The sequence below is a fragment of the Egretta garzetta genome, unplaced genomic scaffold (genome assembly GCF_000687185.1).
Source record: "Egretta garzetta isolate BGI_Z169 unplaced genomic scaffold, ASM68718v1 scaffold6, whole genome shotgun sequence".
Lineage (NCBI taxonomy): Eukaryota > Metazoa > Chordata > Aves > Pelecaniformes > Ardeidae > Egretta > Egretta garzetta.
In genome coordinates this window covers 3,038,814-3,058,166 of record NW_009260080.1, presented here as the reverse complement: position 1 = coordinate 3,058,166, position 19,353 = coordinate 3,038,814, and the positions used below count along the sequence as shown (strand labels likewise).

The window sequence follows — 19,353 nt, the reverse complement described above, 5'->3', positions numbered from 1 at the left end:
TGAAACTATCAATAAGGGTGTTCGTTTTTGAAGGAGCTATTTCTCTGTAGCCTAATTTAGGTCCATGAAAGTAGCTGTGTTCCCATCTGTAACAAAGTGCTCTCTTCAAATGTGGCTTTTCAAAATAAAATTATTATTCGGAGCAATGCGGTGTTACATTTTGGGTCCTCAATATATCAAAGTGACTTTTCTCGCTGTGAGGAAATATGCTGGATCATTCTGAATTTTCCTAATTGTGCAAGATTTTAAGGGCTGTTTTCAAGGGCACGCGTCTCTCTAATAACTTATATGCTGTGTGCTTCGTAATAACCCTTCCAATAAAGTGAAAATCAACCCGCTGCTCCCTTAGTCACAAATCTTATTTAAAAACCCCCAAATCTTCAGCAAGCAGGATCAATAAAACCAAATGCCTCCCCTTTTCACTTAAATATGGGAGCTTTTGGTGCTTTAAATGGAAGGAATGTATACCCTTCCTTTTGTTCAAACAGCAGATATTACTGCACTGTTTACAAAGACAAAATCCTGCGTCCAGTTTTCAATATAGATAATCCTTGAATAAATATATTTTTGCCTGTTTGTCAATCACAGAAATGCCAGCGACGAGCTGGGAGGCATCCCAGAGCAGGCAGCCTTTCTTTAATTAGATGCTGTGCTCCCCCGGCCCCAGCCATGGGGTGGGCTGGGACCGAGCCCCTGCAGAGCCCCCCGCAGCTCCCACACTCCTGGCAGCCCGGTGGCCACCGGCGAGGAGTGCAGGGAAACGTGTCCTCAAGTCACAACCACATCGCAGCCTCCACTCCTGCCTGCTGTAGCATCATCTCACCCCATGAGTAGGCTGCTGCCCCTCCCCGAGACCAACCAAAATATGGATGATGAGAATACTGAGGAAGGGGCTTGGGGGCAAAGCCGCGGGGGCGCAGAGGGCTGCAGCCTCTCTCAGGTCAGCTCGTGGCTCCTTGGCCATTCTGAGATGTGGCGTGAGATCTGGACCCCCTTCGCTGAGTACTCCCAGCTTCGGTTTGCAACGCAGCGTTGCTCAAAGCTGAATGCTGACACGTTCCTGCTCTTGAAACCCTTCGAAACAGAGGTGTAGAGAAATTCACACGATGCTTCAAAACATCTCAGGGAACTGTGTCCTCCTGCCAGTGAAGCTCGGAGAGACTGAAGAGTCTCCTCGGGACCTTTGGAAACCTTGCCCATTAAAAAGCACTGCTGATGAATTTCAAAGCTTATTTTGTTAAGGCTTTTTGTAAAAGACACTTTTCTTTTTTTGGTCCTTATTAAGAGCTTTAAGTCTTACCCACTTGGCGTGTTGTTAACCTCCTGTACCACAGTTTCTATTACCAATATTTCCAGCTATGCTTCACACGGTATAAATTGTTATTCACGGTGGCCTGTGCTCAGCAGAACACCTGTGGTGTTCCTATTTATACGACCATTTAGCTATTATTGGTTTGGAAACTGGAACTAGTGCATTAGTTTTTGATCTGTATTTTAACAGTAGGTGGTTTATATATGTTTTCTGGAACATACCTTGTGAAAGATTGAAATTGAAATCTCAGTCACACAGAAAGGGGTTAAGAGAGAAAGTTACAAATCATGTGCACAAATCATCTCTAATTGAAGTTCTGGCTGTGTTAATTGATTTTCATTTACATTAATATGCAGCCTTTGAAGTAGCTTTTCTTAAGAGTTACCTTGTCAGCCTCAGCCTTCTGTTAACAATGGCTCCGGTCGACAGGCTAACACTAAAATAGATCTAAGAATGCCAATTTCTAACACTGACTTTTAGTCTTGCATTTTTATATGCTACATTTAAATACAGCTTAATGTGCTCAAATCATCTTGTAAAATGCTGCTTCAGACTCCCACTGCTAAATCCTGAAACACTGCCTTAAGGCTGCATTACCTTGCAATACTCTGAACATATCCTTGATAAAGATTCCTTCCTACTCTCTAGCTCGTGGGCCCAAACAATCCACAGCCACGGGACGGGAACATGCTGGCAATGCTGTAACACAAAGTTTGGAGGTCCTTTGTCATTGTTTGTGTCATTTTACAGGTGAGGTATAATTTAGATGTTCAGGGTCTTATTTAACCTCTGGGCTTAATGTCGCAGTTTTTGTGAAGCACGAGGAAGTGGATGACCATTAACCCGATGGCAAGAAAATACACAGTCTTTCAAAGGTGACCTTTTGAGAAGCAGTAGTAAGAAAACAATTTTAAGGCCAGAGCTTACAAAATAAACACTGAATTCTGGCTTTTATTCAATGTTTAAAGACAGTGTTTATGAGGATTGTTGCCTCCAAATCCTGCACCCTGCAAAGTACATCCCCCAAGCCTGCACCCTGCAAGAGGACCTGCGGACGCCCACTTCTGAAAGAGGACAAGTATCACAGCTCCTGCATTTACCAGCATGTCTATACGCTATTACTGTGTGCAGGTGCAACTTTGAGGCACAGCAAGCTGGCATCTCTCCGCAGTAAGTACATCAGCTAGGTACCCAGTGGGTGGGAACACGCTCTACCCTGGCCACGTCTTAAGGTCTCCAGTCCCTTTGCCAAGAGCGTCTTGGGGCAAAGCAGTGCACTGCAGAAGTCAGTCTCTAATGTGACACCCAGTTAAGAACTGATTTTTAAAATAAACCTGAGTGTTGAGCGCTTGGATCAAGATCCTCAAAATAATTTGCACGCGCCTGGCGGTGAAGGTGATGTGACGACACAGGAGCGCCTGTTCATGCTGTGGGTCTGCTGTGCTGTGGAGCGCCGCGGTGGCCTCCTCCACCTGCTCCCAGCACTACTGCAATTCTCTGCCAAGCACAGGCAATGGCAATCGCTAAACCTTTCTGTGCAGCTATTTGGGACACACACACACACAGACCCTGCTATTTTGGATCGGTTTCTCCAGCTTCTCTGCATGGAAGAAGAAAGGACTCAGGTGCTGGTGATGAGATGTATAAACCTGGTGAGTTCAGAGCATAGAACAGGAAACTTTATACAGAAGGGAGGACAGGCGGTATGTGTTGTCAACCCGGGTGCACGGTGGGGATGAGCCGTGGTGGAAGGGGGCTGGCCTGAAGCTCCAACAGTGTTTCCAGGAATCTGAGGGCAAGTCTTATGGAAGGGAAGGAGGATTCTATACTCTGTGACAGACTCTGACTTTCCCCTAAAAGTCTGTCCAGAGGGGCTTGAGTAAGATAGGTGCCTGGTTATTTATTATTTTGTCTAGTTTTTCATATTCCTTCTGCTGTAGCAATAAGGAGTAGAGACTTTTGGAAAATCTTATTTATGTATGCAAGCATCTGATTGTGTGAACTATCACACTGGCAAATCCAGCATACATGTACACACCATGTGCGCTGCAAAAAGCTGGCAGTGCCATGCAGGGGAGAAGCTCAGCTCGGGGCTGGGCTGGCTTTGAGCCACTGGAGACCATGTCACCGAAGGGGACACAGAGAACTCACATCCCTGGGGCCCTGGGGCACCAAAAGTGTGCTGCAAAACTCACCCCTGCAGCCAGTGGGAACCTGAGCGCCTCTCTGTCCTCACTGGTGTGAAGGTTTCTGAGGGTCCGAAACAGAATTTAGTGCTGAACCTTCCTGATGCTCGGTCATTGCATTTAGATCCTCAAAGAGGAGCTGAACTACAGAGATATCCTTGTTTTTACCAAAATGTGTGTGCTTGTGTGTCTCTGCGTGTGCACATGCCTCTGTGTGTGTGTGTGTGTACATATGTTGATTTTCCTTCAAATGTTTATCTGCTCCTGAACAGCAACTACAGAGACTCCCACCAGCAGCAGCATTAACCTTGCACTGACCTAAATAAGCAAAGGTACGAACCGCTCCTGCATCCAGCCTTAGTGTGAGACAGGGAGATGAAAAGAGGTTTAATTCGGCCCATTGTATGAATGGGTTTGCTGTCAGAAAAAGCTTAAATTCTCTTAGGGTTGTGATGTCTGTGCTGACATAAAGGTCTTCATATAGGTTACGATTAACATCAAGAAAATATTAATGGCATAATTTTTTCCCCAAACAGCTATTAATTTTCAAAATTATTTTGCTCCTGACATTGTTGCTTTTTCACAAGTGTATACAGTGTATGTTACAGAGGGAAATGGAGGTTGAAATCTTCAGGTGTTAGTGTAACCAATAAACTTTGGGTTTAAAGAACGTGATTGAATCCTACAATCTATGGCACTGAGAGGCTGAACCCACCAGCTGCACTGTGAGACTCGCCAAAGTTGTGGGTGTAAAAGCTAACACTCTCTTAGGGTGGGTTATTTGGGGATTCACAGGGCCCAAACTTTAAATTTGCACATATAAATGCATAGGTTTTTAAAGCCAGAAGGAACCACCAAGATCTCGTCTGACCTCCTTTATAATGCAGTTGCAGAATTTCCCCTCGTAATTCCCTGCCTGAGCCAAATAACATGAGTATTCATGCCAGAAGTGTTTGTGCTTTAATTCAGTAAGGGAATAGGTATGATAACAGGCTGTTTATCCTGAAATCTCAACACAGCCACAGAGCCCAAATAATGCATACCAAGCATCAAATTCTCTCAAACTTGTGGTGATAGTAATAAAAATTGCTAAATGCCTTTGAATAACAAATAAATCTGATTAAACTACTCTCTGCTTATGGCTATCCTGTGAGCAAGAGAGAACATAAATCGTTAGATACATGATTTATAGAATATTATTCACTTTTCTGAGTAACTCTCTCCGTTCTTGGGTCTTTGATATTCTGATAGCAATGTCCTTTGCAAATAATGCAAAATGATGTATATTTTAGCAGCTACTGGCTAGGTTCTCAAGAGGAAACATTCTCTAATAGCCCACTGCTCCTAAGGGGCTTTTACAAGCAATAAAATCCAAAGTATACAAGCTAGATTTTTGTCAAATCTTGCTTATACAAACATGAATTTCAGCCTCGGAGATCTTTTTTTCTCATTGTGAGACAAGTCCAAATGATGTGCACCCAGAGTCGTGCATCCTGCAGGCATGTGAAGGGTCAGCTGCCTATGCAGCAGAGCAAATATTTGGAGTCTGAAGTGTGGCACAGGAACCAGCTACTGATCCCTTCAGTGGGGGCAGGAAGGGGAAAGGGCCCTCACACAAAAATCTCCTCGTCCACTGAACAACTTTGCTGCCTGCACTACAGCCAGTGGTGAAGAAGGCAGAAAACAGCCCCATATGTGGAGAAATAAAGGTCAGGTGAAGAAACCTTTGAGTTCTTCCTCTTACAGGTGGGGATAAGAAGGATAAAAAGTGATCATAGATCATATTTAATGTGGTAAACTGACTTTTGGGGTAAATTTTATGGAAGATGTCATATCTTCTCACCACTCTTTGCCAAGATCTACATAACATTTATAGCAGCCAAAAACCTCTGGCAACATTGTCATCGGTGGCCAGCTCTGAGGGGACCTCTTATTTTCTGCCATGCAAGATTTGCTGTTGTGAACATTTCCTGCAGTATTGGTGCTTTGTTTTCACTAGCACAGTGATTCCCAAACTAGAACTTGTGAACCCAACTGAAGTCATTCCACAAATACATGTAAATAGGCGCCTGGTGGAAATGAAATTGCAGAGCCAGGTCTCACAATGTGACTGCGAGAGAGAAAGGAAGGAAAAGGCATGACCTCCAAGTGCAGCCAGGGTTGGAAACATCTCTAGATAGCATTGGGAACTCTCTCCAGAAGCTTTTAGACTCTTCAAAGTGGTACACGCCATGGTGTTGTCCCCAGCAATCTCTGGACTTCTTTTGCCTTTCTCAACTTCCCTTGTGAAAGGATTTTTTTTTTTTTACATTCAACTCCATATTCTCTACTCATCAACTTTGAATTTTTCTCCTCAAAATCCCTGTTTGGGTCCCTTGTCTGGTTTCCATCACTTTCAGTTACTGGATTTTCCCGTGCCAGACCCACAAATAACCTCTTCTATGATCATTTCCCATCTCTATCCTTCCCCTTTATTAGGAACAACCATTCCCTTTTCCTTGAAACTCTAAGCCTTCATTGATTTCTGAATCTCCATGCTTACTTGATCTTTTCTCTTTATCTGCTAATTCAGCTGTTGTTCTACCAATTTTCCCTGTACCAGAGCTCTTAGCCTGATGAAGGGGAGACATGCAGGGTTATGAAATTTGTCAAGAAGATGCAGTAGGAAAGGCCTGCTGGATTGGTAGTGACTGAGCTGCCCTGATTAAAAAAAAACCCTAAACCAAACTGCTGAAACTCCATGGCTTTTGGGACCTGTAGTTGAGGCACTGGCTGCTGATTTTGCCACAGGCTTGTGCCGCTCTCACCACAGCACCCCTTTAGCTGGGCCCATCATTGCATGCATGGCTGTTTGCTCTGCAAAATGCCTTGCAGATTTCCTCAGTGTGATGCAACACAAAAATATCCAAACTACTGAAGCATTTGTAGTGCCCCAACACTACCACCATTCCTACAGATGTTTCTTTTCCACCCCTTTTCTCAGCCTCAGCACTTTTAACTGTCCCTGTTGAGAATAAACATTTGCTGTTCAAAGCAAGGAATAACAAACACTATTTTTTTCTTTATCTATAAGAAAATCTCATGCCCATTTGAGTTACAGTGCAAATAAATAATAAAAATAGCAGTAATTCATACAGTATTGCAATAATAATATCAAAGATGAGAGCTGAAAGATTTTTTTTATCCTGGAAAAACTTTGTGGTAGATTATTTTTTTCCTCACAGACTTTAAATCTGTTTAGGTATGTGGCAACAAGGAAAGGATTCACTGAACGTGCTTAACGTGTGCCTGGAGAAAACCCAGCTTCTGAGACTGTGCATTACAGTCAGCATCCCCATCAACAGCAAACGTAATACTGTTTGCAAAGCTGATATTCAATTCACTGGCTAATAACATTCAAAATCGCAGAGAGTGCAATATTTCTGTTCTTGAACTTAGATTCGTTTAGTTTTTTGAGTCCGTATGAGTTTGAATTTGGAAAACCCAACTGCATCTAAAAACAGTGCAGGAGATCCTCTGAAAACAGTTTGGGTTTTCTGTTATCTCTTTATGAATAAATGAAAACATTATAGCAGGAGTTACTCTTTATCCTTCATGCAAACACAACAGTTGTGGCGACTACGTTTAGCAGAGGGTGGATTTGGGGAGTCTCTTAGTATTTCCATTTGCTGGTTCAATCATACATTTTTCTGCCAGAACGACAGGCTTTGCTAAGCCTACAGACTAATTTGACTTCAGGAGGTCATCCGGTTAAAGCTAAGAGCAGAATTTATCCATTTGCATTAAACAAAAGCTTTATGCTTTTTTGAAAGATTATGCTTTTATTGGCCTTCAATAATTGGGCCAAATTCTTGGTTGGTGTAATTTAACTGAGCTCTTAGGCATGATATTCCAGCAGAGAATTTGATCATAACATTTACATTTTTATAACTATTATGTGATGTATTTTACATGTAGAGATGCATCTATAGCTAATGCACATAATAGGTATATAATTATAAGCATAAATATACATGCATGTATAGATATATCCTAATAGTATCAGTACGCATCAATGCACACACTTTGTTTTCAGTTTCTGATAGCCATCGTTTGCTATTAGTTAACACTCTACATTGAGAACGGTGAATGCGTTTACATTTTATGTACCACCATGGAATAATTATAAGTTATTTATTATATGGCAATTATTCTACATAAATATATGTATTTACAGGACAGAGCAGAAAGCCACAGAAGGGGCTGTGGCATGAAAGTTCTGCAATGACATCCAAAATAGTAGAAATATTCCTGGCAGCTTTTAGGGCATGTTATCCGATAGGGTGCAGGCGAGCTAAGTTTATCCGCATGGTGGTTGGTTTGCAGGTTTTGTGGTAAATGATCCAATAAGAGCAGAGTGGATGTATTTTATTTGCACACTGAAATTCTATTGGCAAAAACGCTGCAAAGAGGGTTTATATTTTTGTCACACTGTAAAAAGCAACTAATGACCCATGGAGAATTTTGGAAAATGTCCTATTTACATTCCGTCCTATTTATATGTTCTGTTTTTGCATACAAAGGAGGTCTTTGTTTCCGCAGGGTTTGTCAGCACCTGCTAGTTATTCCCCACCAGTAGCCATAGTCCTCTGTGGCATCAAACTCCATTTCTACATGCAAAGAGTTCTGCGATGTCTATACATCAGGGGCTACAGTACCTGGCAATTTTGTCTGTACAGGACATGGTGATGAGCTGCTCTCCCAGCAACACGCCGTCCCACGTCTGAGCTGCGTTATGACACCGGACAGGTATGGTTCCTTCTCCAGACTCAATCTTTGTTCGGAGGTGCCCACGGTATTTTCTCACTATGTGCTTGCTGCTGTTCACTGGGCAAAATAAACATGAGAGGCAATAATTAAATGTTTTTAGAAAGAAACTGAGAGGCTGTGTTGATGCCGTAGCTTGCATTTGCAGAACCACCTGTGGAGGTCCTTTAAATTAGATGCAAAATTAGATGCGATTACAGCCCAAGAAAGCAGCACAATGGAGAAAAGTATGTGCTCCCTAGCATGGGTGTCTTTTCACATCAGTCAAAACTTTCACACAGCACACGCTGAGCTCATGTTCCTGTTCCCATTCCCTTCCATATTTAAGAAAAACAGAGGCTCTCTGTTTTTTAAAGAAGCAGTACAATTTCTTGGTGTTACTCCATGCTTGTATGATTGAGCTGTGTCCAGGGGAATATTTGGAAAACCTTGGTTCAGTGAGTGTGATTAAAGACTCACCTGCCTGACCCAATCCAGTCCAATACCCTACTGTCATTTTCTGAATAATTTCAGGTCTGAAGTTCTAGTTTATTATCACAGAATTTCCCTGAAAATTCTCAAAAGCTCAAGTTTTAAACACTGGATCAAAAGCAAATCAAAACTTGGTAGTTATTCATTTCTTAAACTCCCTCTATAATCTCCCTAAAGTGAAGTACGCTGCTGCTTTGTGTCATACCCGTATCTTCTATGCCGTCGCCATCGCTTCAGCGATATTAGGTATTTGCAAGGCGGCTGCCTTTGGGATGGTGCAGGGCAAGCAGCAAATGCCCTTGTTCTGTGCTGCAGTGAATGGAACGGAGTCCTGCAGATATGCAGTAAGTGCAGAAGGTAATGACATTTCTAGAGTATTTGACCTTCATTTTTATGAATAGAAAAAAACTGAAGTTCATTATCAAAATCAGTCTTACCCTCTTTATACTGCTACTTTACTTTACCCCTGGAGATTTTGGTAGTAAAAGAGCAGCAATGTAGGAGCAAGGGAATCCTCTGGCTCTGCTCATTGTCTTACTCTCAGAGGGCTTCACTGGAGGACACTGTGAAGCAGACCTTTCACAATTTCCCTTTAGCCCAAAGGAAAATAACAAAAGACGTGATGGCCTTTGCTTTCAAGGAAAAGTAGCACTGCTTCTACAGATGGCTTTTGCATGTATTTCAAACTCTCCAGTGTATTTTTCCATGGCCTGCCCCTCAGCTGGACCAGAAGGCTTCTGCTTGTGAAGGTGATGCTCCTCAACCCCCAGTGGGCTATGGGGTTGCCTGTGCTCCTGGCACCAAGAAACTTGGGGGTGTCACAAGTTGCAGGGCTTATTGAACCTCTGGCTGTGAGCAGCAGGCTCTGTGCATGCTCCCTAGCCACCCACTCTCTCCTTCTGTCATTTTTTTACCATCTTTGCTTTGTACGACCGTTTTCTGTGTTGCGAGCTCTGGTGGAAGCAATTGATTGACCTTGGCTGCTGCCAATGGATGGTTTACAAAAAGGGAATGGGAAAATAAATCGCTTCGGCCCATTGGGATTAGCAGAAGCAGTGAACACATGTAGAACAGCGCTCAGCTGTGACCTGCCAGCAGACGGGCGGCTGAGCCCCCACCGATCATTGCCTCTTCGCTTCCTTCCTGCTTTTTAAAAATCGAAGATGGGGAGGTATGTTCCAGCAGCGGGCTGGACCAGGTATCAGTTGGATTGACTGGCCATGGTCAAAACCAATTCCCACCCAAAACCAGGCTCCATCATATCCAAAATGTTTGCAAATACTGTAGGGTTTGTTTGGGCTGCTTCGGGAATGGAGTTTGGGGGAGAGCTATTACTGCACTGCCATCCCCGTCGGCAGAAGTGTCCCAGTAGGGGACAGGGGGGTACTTGTGCCCAGTTGTCACAGAGCACCCCACAAACTGAGACACTGCAGTGACCACTGGACTTGGAGTATTGTGACTTCTCAAACAACTGGGAAGAGTCAATGGAGACAAATAAAAAATTCAATAAGCAAAAATACCAGACTTTCAGAAATGTCTCGGGTACCTCTCCCCTCAAACTGCTGGGCTGTGCCAACACTGTTGGGAAAATATTTTCATGGCCGTGCGTGCTGATCCTGTGTAGATCCCTCTTGCCTGGGATGCCTCCTGCAGTATCGTTCAGAGGATGCTCTTTGGATGGGATTAACTATCTGGGAACTGGTCCATATTTTTCTTGGGACTCTGTGGGGAAACTTGTTTTTTAAAAACTTCAAGCAGTGGTGAGCAGCATTTTTTATTGTTAAACAACAGAGTCATGGGGAAGGTACCATGAAATTTGGACAGCAAAAGGGGAAAGTGATCACTTCTGCTTAGCAAACACATCTCACTGAGCAACAGCAAGAAATGTACAGCAAACCCACTTTGCCATAGTCTGCGCACACTGAACACTGACGGCGCAGCAGAGCTAGACCTCTGCCAGGGAAGCGGTGAAGAGTGACTCAAGAGACTATTGCTGTTTCGGCTGGTGGAAAGTTTGACTTTAAGCAAATCAGTTCTCTTTTCCTAAGCTTTCCCACAGGTATAATGAAGATAATGATGCTTCCTTCTTCTGCAAATTCATTTAAAGGTACTGCACAAAAACTATTTATGAGAACCAGGTGCTATCCTTTCAATAAAGATCTACCACAGGAGTCCACCTACTGGAAATCCCCTGGGACAAAATAAATTTTTAGTGTTTCTTTCTCAATCTTTTTTCTAGAAAGTTTTTTCTGGCTAAGCCTTTCTCTCTCTATTTTCCATCTCCCTCTCTCTCTCTATTCCTCTTGCTTTCTCAGCTGTCACTCTGACCTTCCCCTGTAAGTGCATTGGTCTCTTAGATTGCTCTCTTTTTCAGGCAGTTCACCATGTTGATATGCCTACATTTTGCATACATGCAAAGAGACATGTAACTGCTAGGGAATTTTAGTGACTACATGACAAGATGAGCAGCCCGTCATTTATGTGACTTTGATTTCACTATATAAATATTAATATATGTAGCATATATAACAATATAATAAACCTAGTGAGGGGCAAAGCATCCCACAATGTGCTGACAGAGATAAGGAGAGAGGCAGATCAGGGGAAGAAGAAGCTGCCCGGCAAACAGCTGTTGAGCACTGGGGGAATTTAAATCACAGACCAACAATTTGAGGGGAAAGAGCTCTGAAATACTTCTGTGAGACTGGGGGTCTGCTTATTTAATTTTTTATTTGTCTGTTGGGTCTTCACAGTTTCCTTCAGGACTGAAGGAAATACGAAGGCCAAAGAACTCAACGTCTGGTTGTTATTGTAGCATCTCAGCCCTGGCCTGCAAGTACCAGAAACTGAATAATAAAGTTTTTAAAAGCATTTAGGAAGTGTGTGCAAGTGCACAGACCATCTCAGTTTCCAAATGCTCATATTAACTCAGCCCACGTGTCAAACTTTGCTCCCTGTAATGCAGGTTCTACCCAGGGTGCAGCCAAGCAGACAGCATTAGGTGATAGGATTCAGGCAGCTGTGGCCAGTGTACACTCACCCTGGGATACACTTCCACAGCACTGATAAGGGGTTTTAGCTGCTCAACTGCTATTAAATTCAATGGATAGGGTGTGACTAAAACCCTCTGCTGTACTGCCTGTCTCGGGCTGCTCACATTACTGGGATAGCCAGCACACATGCTCCAAAAGATGATCTGTAGAGTTTATATAAAATACTAATAACCCAAAGCTCTGAATACTTTCAGATTGACAATGATTAAATAAATCCGGATCTGCAATTGGAACACACTTAGTTCTCTTTTAGCACGTCAGTAAGTAGTGCAGGAAGATATAAATATTGAACAAAGAAAAAGATGAGGCTCTGTGTGTTTTGCACTGAAGCTGCAGACAGACTCTAGCACATAAGTTGCTTGCCAGCGTGAAAAATGCAGTCCACTTGCTAGCGTAGCCTGCCACGGATCATTTTAAAGCAGTCTCAGAAATATATTTATTTATGCAACTTAGAGTCACAAACTACAGCCTACTGCTGTTCTGCTGTTCAGTATGATCAAAGCATCAGTGACTATGAGCATTTCTGATCTTTGCTGTGCTGGTTCTCCAACTGCTTAATCTCAACTAATTGCAGGGGAGAAGGCGTCTGAGGATGCCACTTCAACCAGAACAAAATGTCAATTCAAACCGGAATTGGAAAGGACAAATTTAAAAATCATTTGGAGTGGATTTATGATGTGTGCTACACTCAGATGTGGAAATTACTCCTGAGAGTTCCTAAGATAAGAAGGCGCTGGTTTATTAATTATTGGATTAGAAATTTACACAGGTGCCTTGTATTTAAAATCAGTGAAACCCACTGATTTCAAGGCTCGCCCCTTATTTTCATATTTTCTGCAGGACCAGCTCTGGCTCAAATGGTAATGAAAAAAGCCACTCCATATTTATTATTTAGTTGAAGAGTGAAGAGGAAATGGATGGTGATTAAACAGAATCACATGAGTAAGGCTGTGTCTGAAATTTTGCATGACTGCCTCAGAGGTTCATTTTCTATTTCCCTGCTTCAGTGGAGACTCTTCTCTCTTCATGAAAGAAGAAATAAAACAGCCTATCTTGCATTTTTTCAGTGCTGGACCCTTCATTCGTCAGCATGGTTTATAAAGCTTCCTTAGATTGGTTTGAAACAAAAGGGTGGAAAGAGAAGTATTAACATCTGACTGCCCTAGCATTTTGACGGTTATTAGAGATGCACTTTCGTCAAGTAGATGCTGAATAAATGTACAACATTACTATTACATAGAATCATAGAATCATAGAATCATTTAGGTTGGAAAAGACCTTTAAGATCATCAAGTCCAACCGTTAACCTAACACTGCCATCCCACCAATAAACCATGTCCCTAAGCACCTTGTCTGCCCGGCTTTTAAATCCCTCCAGGGATGGGGACTTGACCACTTCCCTGGGCAGCCCCTTCCAATGCTTAACAACCCTTCCAGGGAAGAAATTTTTCCTAATGTCCAACTTAAACCTGCCCTAGCACAACTTGAGGCCATTTCCTCTTGTCCTATTGCCCATTACCTGGGAGAAGAGACCAACCCCCACCTCGCTACACCCTCCTGTCAGGCAGTTGCAGTTTCAGCCTCCTCTTCTCCAGGATGAACACCCCCAGTTCTCTCAGCTGATCCCCATCAGCCTTGTGCTCCAGACCCCTCACCAGCTTCATTGGTCTCCTCTGGACATGTTCCAACCCCTCAGAGTCCTTCTTGTAGTGAGGGGCCCAAAACTGAACACAATATTCAAGGCGCGGCCTCGCCAGCACTGAGTACAGGAGCACAATCACTTCCCTGCTCCTGCTGGCCACGCTATTCCTGATACAAGCCAGGATGCCATTGGCCTTCTTGGCCACCTGGGCACACTGCTGGCTCATATTCAGTTGGCTGTCAACCAGTACCCCCAGGTCCTTTTCCTCCAGGCAGCTTTCCAGCCACTCTTCCCCAAGCCTGTCATGTTGCATGGGGTTGTTTTGACCAAAGGGCAGGACCCAACCCCTGGCCTTGTTAAACTTCATACAGTTGGCCTCAGCCCACTGATCCAGCCTGTCCAGGTCCCTCTGCAGGCACCCACCCTCCCCTGAGCAGATCAACACACCCACCCAGTTTGGTGTCACCTGAAAACTTACTGAGGGTGCTTTCTGGAAGTATTGAAGTGAGCATCATGGCACACTGAATGCTTTGGATGTGTCTCCTTTGCTGGGTAGGGTGACTGGTCAAATAAATCTCTGCTGTGCTGTGCTTTAGTGACCAGCAGAGAGCAAGGCTAAAATACATAAGGCAAGCTTTTGAAAGCAAGAAACTTTAGGGATATACTGAAAGAAGACTGGATTTAGGAAAAGAAAGAATAGGTCCCCTCACAATGTGTGAAGCTGAACTGTAGCTTCCAAGGGTCGGATTCATCATACCAAGGGCTAGACAGGTAAAAGCAGTGGCCTTGTCTGAGGGCCTTTGGTGCTACCTCTGCGATGAGTGCAGGGATGCATTCTTCCCAGGAGAGAACAAAAGCGCCTGCTTTGCACGGGTTAAAAGTACATCAACTTGCATCCCTTAAAGTCAATATATACTTTTAATATGTAGGCCAGGAAGCTTATTGCATCTGAATATGGTCCCAGGAGAGATCTTTTGCTCAGTCCCAGAGCCATTCAGCGCAGATCTGGGGTGGCGTTTGGACCGTATCATTAAACCCTCTACACAGTTATAAATACTGAATACATACTTCATCCGAGAATGTTGCAAAACCTGGGACACCTGTAATTTGTGGAGTGGAAATTAAGAGTTGAAACCAAACTTCTTTACCTTTTCCCTCCTCCCTGCATCTTTCTTGGCTGAAATCCTGGCTTTGGACAGCAATCAGATATATCAGGACCCGGTAAAAGATGTTACCTTCAGCGTGTTATTCTTTCTCCTCGTCATTGATCTTCAAATAACATTTTTGAATCTTTCTACTTATTCCATAATTTTTCATCCGCCAATAGTTCCAAGTGTGTGACAAGGTGTGAAAGCAAAGGCAATTTGCCCATTCATAGTTCATCAATAGGTGGTGTTTAATCCATAAGAAGATTCAGTGATGGAACAAACTTGAAGTTTGAATCCAAAAGAACAGAAAGGAAATGACTGAATTATTTGTTCTTATCTGTTTCAAATTATGATTTTTGGTTTGAGTAATGTTGTTAGAGACAGTAACCGTAGGAAGGGTGTAAGAATGGTACTCCATCATTCTAAAGTTCATCACCGAGTGTTTTAATGAAAACTCTTCATTTTGTTCCATCAAAATACCTTTATATATGATCACTGAGGGGCAATATTTCATCTGTTCAGGTGACATAGCATTTTGCAAAGACTTTTTATTATTTTTGTAGAATAATATGAAATTTATTGGATGCTCATCCTAGGGAGATGTGCTAGAATACCTTCATGAAACTGACTGCTAGAGTGGAGAATGGCACTCTAACACATGAAATCCATTTTGTCATTGTGCTAACTTCTAAGTAAGCCCTGGTCTCTCAGCAAGCTTTAACTACTTGGGACAAAAATCTGAGAAATAGATCAAAATATGTACCCTACAAACTAGTTTTCTCTAATGTCTGTCTTTGAGGAACCCTGGGATCAAAATGTGAGTAATTAGTTAAAATTCTCTTTAAAACAACTTGTTGGCCATAAAGTCATGCACCATTTCCTCTGAGAGTTATAAATAACTGTTACAGGCCAAGAGGAATGAGTGGTACAGGGTCAGGCATCGAGGAGATCCTTCATGCCACCTACAAACCCAGGCTGCAGATGCCAGCCTGCTCTGCAGTAGAAGTGCATTAGTACATTGAAGCAAAAAGCATAAGATTTATGAGTAGAATTAAGATTCCGTGCATGTGGCAATCAAGCAAAGTACAACTCAAACACTTCAAGATTATTATTTTTAATTACTAATTGCTCCTCTCATCTGAAATCAGATGTGCAATGCCGTTGCTTTGGAAGCGCAGCTGCCCCTGCAGAGCAAAGTCTGGAGACCTGGCAAACGGCTGTGCCGGTGCTGTGAACCTTGTGACGGAGAAAACTTCTGCCCCTGAAGCCTTCATGAGCCTTGTCACCAGCCACGAAGGCACATTAGCTGGTCTCCAGCAATGATCAGCTCATCTTCGATGGTGTGGGGAGCTGCTGAAGGTGCCTGGGTCAGCAGCCAAGCAAAACCAGGGCAGTGGCTGGAAACTGCATGTGGAAAATGAGATGCCCCATTAGTCAGAGGCCAGTGGGGATCAGTTGTTCACCTATGTCCTAATCATTGTATCTTTTTCCTCTTTTTTAAAATGAAAAATATTTTCTCTTAAAGCTAGGCCTTATCTTTTAAATATACTTTGTGTGAAAAACTGTCAACCTCACTGGAATTGCCCATTTGGTGAAAATTCTCTCTCCTGCCATGTTTTAATCAAAAAGTTTAGACAAACATAACGGGAATGTGTTATTCATCATAACCCTCTTTCTTTTATCAACAAAACATGCTGTTATTCATGTGGCTTTGGGATTTTTATTGTTGTTTGGAAATTGAAATCTTCAAAAGTGATTTAAGAAAAATGTTGTGAAAGAAGTCAACAAAATATGAAAACAGAAAATGAACCCCATGGGACAGAAATGGCAGAAATCTGTTAATAATATTGACAGATATTCAGCCCCCCTGTGAATGGTATGAGCCTAGAGAGGCTGTGGTTCCTGCTGTGTCACCAGACACGCCCTAGTTCAACTTCAGCTTCTGGAGCTCTAGGTGGAAATTACCAAGTCAAGTCCTATGGTCTCTGGCTGGAGAAATTCAGTCTAGATCGTCAAGAAATAGTGCCTGCTGGCCTTAAAAACCTATGGATTGTAATTACAAAATTATTCTGAATAATGATATAATAGTGCTTAGAATATATAGTGCTTTCAATTTTAATATCCTACTCTGAGCATTAATTGCCCTTCCTCAAAGCTGTGACAGCTGGATACCTTTTATTGCCATTTTGCAGGTATGGAAATAGAAATGAGTAGGGTAAGGTAAGTTGCTCAAGGTTAGCTAGAGAAGTACCAGCAGAGTCATGATCAGGATTAAATTGTTCATCACTCTTACACAACTGTCTTCAGACTTCTCCCTTCATAAGACTCTAAGAAACTCCCCAGAAGTCTAAGGGCTTTCAAAAGTCCCATAGAGATCTTAACTGGACCTGGAGTTGCCTGACAAGCTTTATAAAACTCAGCTCATGAGCTTTACCTGTTACTTCCACTCGGAGGAAGGGTAAGTTAGACAAATTAGATCCACGTGGGTGTAGTTTTTGCCCACAGGGATTTTTCCCAACCATGTTTTGATCTGTTCCACCCAAAATATGTGCTGTAATTAGGCACATATCTCTGGCAGGGTATGGGATGTTGGGGTTGGAACTGGGGCAGCCATCTCCAGGAGTGTGTGGTCTTTTTGTCCCTGCTTCAGAGGACCTTGGACCTCAGACATTATTATTGCTTGGGCTGGACAAATTCAGGGACAAACAGCTTTTCTTGGTGAAATTTTCTACCAGTATTCTGAAAACTTCTCAGCCATGGCCTTTTGCTGATTAATGTAGGCTTTTTATGACATCTGAACATTGCGTCCAAATGTAGTGTTTTACAAAGCAGCAAAACCCATAACAAAGCAGAATCAATAAATACAGTGCAATTCCCTTCGGCGATTCAAGCATTCTGTTAAAATTAGTATCTGATTATAGCTGTGGAAACCTGTTTTCCTGAATCCTAACAAACACATTTTGCTTTACGTGAAAGCTTTCAAAGCTGTGGCAAATGCTGGCTTTGAGCAATCCGTATCCAGCATATTCTTTCTCTTTTTCCAGATAGACATACACTGTGCTGACACATCCTTCTAAAAAATCTTATTTTCTACTTTAAAACTCCCCCTGAACCAACAAAACCCAAATAAGCAAAAGCAGCCAAGAATATCACAAGGAGAGGGAATGGGGATATTTTCAACGCATTGTCAAAGCCAAAGAGTTTTCTTATGATGTATCAGTTCTGACAAAGTTTTATAACAGAGACTGAAGAAAGGGAGCTGTCTAGCTCAGCTGATAGTGAATTCATTTGAGACCTGATCCAGGGCTTGGGAAATAAAAGTTCAAGTTCTTCTTTGAGTCTAAGTGGCCTTGAATGAAACCCTGAACTAAGCATGGAAGGAAATGAAGTAGGGTTTTTTATACCCCTTGTTAGTGTGCTGCTGACGAGGAGGCATGAAAAACACAAGATGAGCTCCCACTTTCACACAATTATTTTATTTTAAAAATTTGCCTGAGAGGTTTTGGTTTCTTTCCAGCCAGTCAGTACTTTGAGACGTGAAAGTTGTCCGTTAAGTGAAGTAGTTATTAACTACTCAGTTTTAGCAAAACTCCACTAAAACCCTACCTACCCAGCCTGGTGGAGATTAATAACAAAATAGGAAGCAACAGCAAACTTTCCCAGGTTGATTAATTGGCACTGAAAGCCGAAGGACTTCAATGCAACAAAACAAGAGCCTCTTTCAGAGGTGCTGTGTCGGGTTTGTGTGTCAAGGTTTTGGTAGCAGGGAGGCTACAGGGGTGGCTTCTGACAGTGCCAATGCCAGCCGGCTCCAAGATGGACCCACTGCCGGCCAAGGCTGAGCCTATCAGTGGAGGTGGTAGCACCTCTAGGATAACACAGTTAAGAAAAGGAAAAAAACCCAAACAATATGGCATTTGCAGCCAAAGAGATGAGTGAGAGCATGTGAGAAGAGCAGCCCTGCAGCCTCCCAGGTCCGTGCAGCAGGAGGGCAGGAGGGGCTCCAGGAGCCAGAGCAGAGATTCCCCTCAGCCCCTGGTGCAGCCCATGGTGGTGCAGGCTGTGCCCCTGCAGCACAGGGAGGCCCACGAGGGAGCAGATCCCCACCTGCAGTCTGGGGAGGACCCCACACCGGAGCAGGGGGGTGCCCGAAGGAGGCTGTGACCCTGTGGGAAGCCCGTGCTGGAGCAGGCTCGTGGCAGGACATGTGGACCCATGGGGAGAGGAGCCCAGGCTGGGGCAGGTTTGCTGGCAGGGCTGGTGACCCTGTGGGGACTAATGCTGGAGCAGTCTGCTCCTGAGGGACTGCACCCCATGGAAGGGACCCAAGCTGGAACAGTTCATGGGGGACTGTCTGCTGTGGGAGGGACCCCAGGCCAGAGCAGGGAGGAATGTGAGGAGTCCTCTCCTGGGGAGGAAGGAGCAGCAGAGACAGCGTGGGATGGACCGACCCCAACCCCCATTCCCCGGTCCTGGGAAGAAGGGAGGGGTGGGGAAAAATGTTTTAAGATTCATTTTTTATTTCTCATTGTCCTACTCTTATTTGATTGATAATACATTAAACTGATTTCCCCCAGTTGAGTCTGTTTTGCCTGTGACGGTAATTGGTGAGTGCTCTCTCCCTGTCCTTATCTTTGACCCACGAGCCTTTAGCTATATTTTCTCTTCCCTGTCCAGCTGAGGAGGGGAGTGATAGAGTAGCTTTGGTGGGCATCTGGTGTCCAGCCAGGGTTGG

At 43.5% G+C, this 19,353-nt stretch overlaps 1 protein-coding gene across 1 annotated transcript in view; it reads right to left on the bottom strand.

The window, feature by feature from the left end:
• The window catches only part of ADARB2 (adenosine deaminase RNA specific B2 (inactive)), a 114,973-nt gene that overhangs the window by 12,930 nt on the left and 82,690 nt on the right, over positions 1-19,353 (bottom strand). Inside the window, exon 6 of the mRNA XM_035896815.1 lies at positions 8,196-8,364. Within this exon, the coding sequence (XP_035752708.1) occupies positions 8,196-8,364 (169 nt within the window). The remainder of the gene's footprint in view (positions 1-8,195; positions 8,365-19,353) is intronic.